Source organism: Numenius arquata, chromosome 8 (genome assembly GCF_964106895.1).
Source record: "Numenius arquata chromosome 8, bNumArq3.hap1.1, whole genome shotgun sequence".
In the NCBI taxonomy this organism is placed as follows: domain Eukaryota; kingdom Metazoa; phylum Chordata; class Aves; order Charadriiformes; family Scolopacidae; genus Numenius; species Numenius arquata.
Genome location: NC_133583.1, coordinates 1,834,623 through 1,841,087, shown reverse-complemented (window position 1 = coordinate 1,841,087; position 6,465 = coordinate 1,834,623). Strand labels below are relative to the sequence as shown.

At 55.0% G+C, this 6,465-nt stretch overlaps 1 protein-coding gene across 1 annotated transcript; it reads left to right on the top strand.

The window, feature by feature from the left end:
- The first annotated feature begins 2,452 nt into the window (after window positions 1–2,452).
- On the top strand, window positions 2,453–6,005 carry BHLHE40 (basic helix-loop-helix family member e40). The gene is made up of 5 exons (XM_074152283.1): window positions 2,453–2,532; window positions 2,679–2,748; window positions 2,928–3,035; window positions 3,633–3,756; window positions 4,805–6,005. Exons 1-5 carry the CDS (start codon window positions 2,453–2,455, stop codon window positions 5,653–5,655), a joined length of 1,233 nt encoding a protein of 410 aa, XP_074008384.1. The 3' UTR covers window positions 5,656–6,005.
- Window positions 6,006–6,465: the final 460 nt, after the last annotated feature.

Sequence of the window (6,465 nt, the reverse complement as noted above, 5' to 3'; positions counted from 1 at the left end):
ACGTCCCTTAAGGTCATGAGTAAATCCTGATATGGAGAATTGTTTGGCAAGTGCCAGAACAGTAAAAGGGCTAAATAATTGGGGATTACCTCTGACCCTGATTTGTAGCTCACCACCCACTGCAGGAATGTACCGAATATCTGAAAGAGCATGCGGGAGTCAGACAATTCGTGGGCATGAAACTGTCCACGTACACTTGGAGCCTGAACTTAAAATGCAGAGCAGGTTAGCCCCAGACCTCATTTTTCATTAGCAATCAGCTGCAGCGAGCTTTAATTATTTCTGCCGCCTCGGACGGAGGGTCAGTGATGGGATAGATTAAAAATGGTACGTGTTTTTTTCCCCTCTCCTCTTTGTTTGGAAAATGACAGCCTGGCTCTTCAGGGCAGGGAGGGAAAGAACCGTCTGATTCAGTCCCCGTTATTTCGGCGTGTTCCCGTCCCCTGTGCTGCAGGGAGGGACAAACACATCACTTGAATCTTTTTTCCGGATGGTTCTCGCCGAATTTGTTGGGTGCGTGCGTGGGAGACAATCTCCGCTTTGAGAAGTCCAGGGCCTGGAGCTGTGATTTAAACCTCAGCGCTTCATTTTCAGGCCGTGAGCCCCCTCCTCTGGGTCACGGCAGACCCTGGGGGTTCGGTGACCGGATGGATCACGGCCATAAACACCAGCTTCAGGCACAAAAGACGGAGAAGACCATGCCGAGGGGGACGACCTGAGCATCTGCTTTGGGGGAGCTCCGTGTCGCTGCCTTGTTTACGCTGGGGATGCAGCTGGGATCTTGTAAAGAGGGGATTTTTTTGTTTGTTTGGTTGGTTGGTTTTTTTTTTACAAACCTTACATTTACAGCTAGATTTCTGCCAGGCCCTGACTTCCCATAGGATTCCTCCCGGTACTGACACGCACCTTCGGATGGGGCGAGCCTTAAAAGGCCCATTTCCATCGCCCCTATGAAAATCTCCCTGCTCTCACGTAATACCTCCTTGACCTCAGATTCCTCCCGAGGCGGAGCAGAGCAGGACTCTCCGGGGCAATAGCTGTGTGTGTGTGTGTGTGTGTGTGTGCTGGAGTTCTGCTATTTGCCTTATCTCGGTAAACAGGCTTTTTTTTTTTTTTTTTTATCTGATGAGCTTGCCTCTACTTGTTCAGCATTCAGCAAAAAAGGGGGGGAAAAATATAATAAAATAATAAAAAAATAATAAAATGATAAAAATTAAAAATAATAAGAAATAAAATGAAAAAGAATAATAAATAAATAAAAATTAATAAAATAATAAAATAAAATAAAACAAAACAAAACAAAATAAAATAAAATAAAATAAAATAAAATAAAATAAAATAAAATAATAAGAAATGACCAAAGCCCTTCAAGAGAAGAGGTTTGCTTCGGCAGGTATCACCGGGTGCAACCGGCATCCGTAAATTGCGTTGCAAAAGCAGGAAAACCTCCTCAAATCCTGGCTGGTACCGCCGTTAGAGGGACTCCTGGTGTGTTTTTTTAAGAGTTCCTGAGGCTGCAGATTTAATTTGGGTCTTGGGTTTTGTTTTGGGTTGGTTTTTTTTTGGGGGGGGGTGGTGGGGGGTGGTGGTGGTTTTTGGATGGGGAGGGAGGCAGCCGGTAAAAGCGTTTCAGCCCGTTTTGGCACGTTTTTCGGGCTCAAGCTGCGCCCGTTCCCCATCACCGGGATCTCGGGGGTGAGTGACCACTTGAGGGACACCGGGGGGGGGCATCACTGCCCCGCAGCTCCCGTCGGGGGGCACCGGACCCATCCGACACGGGGCCGAACGGCCCCGTGTCGGATGGGTCCGGTGCCCCCCGACGGGAGCTGCGGGGCCGTGGGAACCGGAGCATCCCTCCGTTGGGGGGACCACACCTCCCCATCGCCGGGACACCCCCCCCCCCACCGCGGTGCCTAACACCCCCCGGTGCTCTCCCTCCTCCCCCCCCCGGTGCTCTCCCTCCTCCCCCCCCCCCCCGGCACGTTGCACGGCGGCGACAGCGCTACCGACACGTGAGGCTCATGTGATGGAGAGAGGAGGAGGAGGAGGAGGAAGGGGGGGGGGGGGGGTGGAAAGGAGGAGGAGGGGGGGGGGTGTGGGGGGGGGGGGAAGCCCGTCCCGCCCGCCCCGTCGGCCGCCAGACGTGCCGGTAGTCACAGGGTAAGGCACGTCGCTCCCGTCCACCCACTCGCCCGCATTTAACCCGGCCCCGTCGCCGCCCCGCCGCTCCTCAGCCCCGGAGAGGGACGCGGGATGAACAACCCGCCCTGAGCTCGGGTTCCTCGGGTCGGTTTAGCGGGCTGCCGTTCCCCCCCCCCCCCCCGCCCCTTCCCCTTCCCCTCCTCCTCCATCCCGTAGCCCTTTATTATTTTTATTTTTATATTTTTTTATTTTTATATTTTTTTTTTAAATTTTTTTTTTTTTTTGTTTTTTTTTTTGAACCCACTCCGCCATGGAGCGCATCCCCAGCGCGCAACCTCCGCCCGTCTGCCTGGGCAAGATGCCCCCCCTGGAGAGCGGAGACCTGCCGGGGTAAGGGGGGCTCGGGAGGGAGGAGGAGGAGGAGGAAGGAGGAAGGAGGAGGAGGAAGGAGGAGCGGCCCCACCGCGACCCCCCGGGGATAATTTCGCTTCTTTTTCCTTTTCCCCCCATCCCACCCCCCCCCAAACCCCGTGCAGGCTGGACTTCGCCCACATGTACCAAGTTTACAAGCCCAGGAGGGGGTTAAAGAGAAGCGAGGACAATAAGGTAAACGGGGGAGGAAAGTTCTGCCGGCGGAGGGGCTGCTCCCGGCGGGTGGCCCCGTTATCCGTTTGGGGGGGGCTGGTGGTGGTGGTGGGGGGGGGGGGGACACACAGGGAGAAAGAGCGATGGCCGCGCTGTCCCCGCCGCCGCCGAGGGCTGACCGGCCGCCGCTGGCTTTGCAGGAGACCTACAAGCTGCCCCACCGGCTGATCGAGAAGAAGAGGCGCGACAGGATCAACGAGTGCATCGCCCAGCTGAAGGACCTGCTGCCCGAGCACCTCAAGCTGACGGTGGGTACCGGCGACGGCCCCGGGGACCCGCGGACCCTCCCTCTGCCTCTTATGTCAGCGGGCATCCCGGGTTTTTTTTCTTTTTCTTTCCCTTTTTTGCCTCCCCCCCCCCACCTTCCCCCCCTTCCTCCACCTTGTGCCCCCCGCTCCCGGTGGGCTGGGAGCGCATCCCAAACTTTCCCGGGAGCCGAGCGGCTCCGTGAGCTGCGGGGCTCGTTCCCCGTTCCCCCCCACACCCCCCCCCCCGGTGCCCCCCGGCCGGCTCCCCCTGTGCTAAGGGTCAGGGTGCCAGCAGGGGCAGCAGAACAGAGAGATAAATAAAACACTTCTCTTTGAGCTCTGCGGCGGGACCCAAAATACCCCCTAAGATCCCCCTGGCAGCCTTTTCTGCAGCCTGCTTTGGAATTTATTCCCGGGGAGCGTTGTCCTTCGTAGCCCCGCGCTGCTCGGGGGCACGGCTCTGCCCGTTAAGCTTTTTCTCCCAAACTGCGTGAGTCCTTCCGCTGTTAATTAATTGGCGAAGGTCGGCGGCCCCGTCAGGCTCCTGCCTGCGTGGCCGACCCCGGGGCGGACGCCAACCTGTCCCTTTGCCTCCAGACGCTGGGTCACCTGGAGAAGGCCGTGGTTCTGGAGCTCACCTTGAAGCACGTGAAAGCCCTGACCAACCTCATCGAGCAGCAGCAGCAGAAAATAATTGCCTTGCAGAACGGTTTACAAGCGGGTGAGTGTTCAAATCGTGTCGTGTGGGAACCTGCGTGCGCTCCACGGACTTTCTCTGGGAGGCTCTGAAAGGCGGTTGTGACACTTCGTTCCTGAGAAGGGAGGAGGCAGGAGCTCTTGCCTTTAATCGCCGGCGTTTTTCTCTCGCTTTGCTTTATGAGCTTTCGCCAAAAAAAAAAAAGAAAAAAAGCGCATTTCTCAGTGTGGTCGATGCAGAGTGCCCCGTGGAGTTGTTTCGAAATGAAATTGGATTTTGAGTAGTTTTATTTAAAGCCCAGGTTTGCTGTGAGGTTCTCTCCAGAGCCGTTCAGGTGTTCCCATTTGCGTTCAGGAGCTTTGGATCAAACCCAGTTCGGTTTGCTTGGGTTGGTGGTGGTTTGTTGTTTTTTTTTTCTGAAAATACATATAAGTCTGCTTTCTATAGGCACCTTTTTTAGGTCTCTTTACAAACGAGACTGTGTTCTGCAGGCGAAGAGGGGACCTGGTGCATCAGCTTATCATGCTTTAGATGTACTTCCTCCTTCAGTTTTCACATGTGGCGCTCACGTGAATCTGATAAAGTAAAATTTAGGGTTTGTTTTTTTTTTTTTTTTTCCCTGAGGAGCCTTCCACTGCTCTGACAGCCACAGGGAGTGCAATAGAGCTTCCAGCTGAGGCCGACATGGCCCGAGGTCGGGGAACGGCTTGGGACAGACGTGCTCCAGGAGCTCTGCCGGGGGCTTGGGGGAGCGAGGTGCCGGGCTGGTTCCCCGGAGAAACCACCGGCTTCATCTGCTCTGTGGGTCAGCACCTGTTGAAGGTGGCATGTACCGTAAATACAGACCTAAAAAATAAGTTTAAAGCTATTACGTAGAAGTGGACAGACGGATGTTTAAATAAAAACGGCGGCTCATGCAGAAATGAGGGGAGTATTTGCAAAGCTCGGGTTGCCCATCGAGCTGACCTCTCTCGTTGTGCTGCAGCTGAAGTTTACCATCGCCTGGAAGACGGTCGTGGAACTATTTAGCACGCTGTTAATTTTTAATTCCTTTCTGTTAATGTTTCCTCAGGTGACCTGTCGTCAAGAAACCTCGATTCCAGCCAGGAAATGTTTCGATCCGGTTTCCAGATGTGTGCCAAGGAAATGCTGCAATACCTGGCCAAGCACGAGAACGCCAAGGACCTGAAGTCGTCCCAGCTGGTCGGCCACCTGCACCGCATGGCCTCCGAGGTGCTGCAGGGCCGCAAAGCCGGGGACGCCCCCCCCAAAATGCTGGACTCCAAGGAGAAACCCGTCTCCTTGACCAAAGCGGCCGAGGGACACGGGAAAAACTGCGTGCCTGTCATCCAGAGGACATTTGCCCACTCCAGCGGGGAGCAGAGCGGCAGCGACACGGACACGGACAGCGGGTACGGGGGGGAGCTGGAGAAAAGTGACTCCAAATGCGAGCAGCAGTATTTCAAAAAGGATACCGACCTCAAGTACGCCGTCCAGGAGAGAATAAGCTCTATTAAGCAAGAGACTGAGGACCCGCCGGCCAAACGGAGCAGGCTGGAGTCGCCGGAGGCCGAGGGCCCTTTCGGCAGCGACATGATGGGCTCCTCCAGCAGCTTCCTGGCCCCCCACGCGCACCAGCCCCCCCTGTGCCTGCCTTTCTATCTCATCCCGCCTTCCGCCACCGCCTACCTGCCCATGCTGGAGAAGTGCTGGTACCCGGCCTCCGTGCCCGTCCTCTACCCCAGCCTCCCGGCCTCCGCCGCCGCGCTCACCGGCTTCATGAACCCCGACAAAATCTCCCCCCCGCTGCTGATGCCCCAGAGACTCCCCTCTCCCGTCCCGGCCCATTCCCCCATCGACTCCTCGGCTCTGCTTCAGGCTCTGAAGCAGATTCCTCCTTTGAACTTGGAAACCAAAGACTAAGCGCAGTGTGACTTTTCCCCGCCCCCCCCCCCCTTTTTTTTTTTGTTGTTTTTTTTTTTTTTTTTAAGTTTGAGACTGTTTGTTTCACTTTTATATATTGGCTGGACTGAGGTGTGGGGATAAGGTTCACTGTGCGTAGGAAGCGAAATCCCCTTTTCTCTGCCGTGTCAGGTAGCTTGGAGAAGGATGAAGGATGCGCCCAGGTTAGCGATTCAGAACTACTTCCGAAACTTTTTTTTTTTTTAAAAAAAAAAAGGGTTTTCTGCTTTACCCCTTAAACCTTCTTCCCTCTCCGCATCTACGGAACAACCGCTGGCTCGGGCGGCTGCGACTTACACTGCAAAGCTGTGAAAAAAAAAAAAAAAAGATATTCCATGAGGCAGACTTGGCTTTAGGGTCTGCGGCTAGAAAAAAATACGGTACTTCTCATAAGGGCTTTTAAGGCGACGGCCCCCGGGGCCGGTGGTTTGAGCTGAAGCGACTGGGTGCCCCATGGGCCGGTCGGCGGTGGTGGCCGTGCCACCCAAAGCGTAGGAGGAGGAGCAGAGCTGGTCGTGCAGAGTCAGGTAGACTTAAGACGGGTTTCTCTCCACACCTTTGCTGATATATATATATATATTTTTTAAGAAATAAAAAGTAGATGCTGCTTGGAAGCTTTACATGGCGTACAGCTAATAAATTAATTAACACACGCCCCTTCCTCGAAGTTGAGCTGCTAGTTTGGGCCGGGCGGGGGAGAAGAATCTCCCCGGGGGTGACTTTGCTGCCCCTGACTCCAAGCCTCGCTGCCGCCGGGCGGTCCCACCGGCT

Coding starts and splice junctions, on each gene's coding strand:
- BHLHE40 (XM_074152283.1), top strand. CDS start 2,453: ATGGAGCGCATCCCCAGCGCGCAACCTCCGCCCGTCTGCCTGGGCAAG. Junction 2,533..2,678: donor GAGAGCGGAGACCTGCCGGG/GTAAGGGGGGCT, acceptor AACCCCGTGCAG/GCTGGACTTCGCCCACATGT. Junction 3,036..3,632: donor CCGAGCACCTCAAGCTGACG/GTGGGTACCGGC, acceptor CTTTGCCTCCAG/ACGCTGGGTCACCTGGAGAA.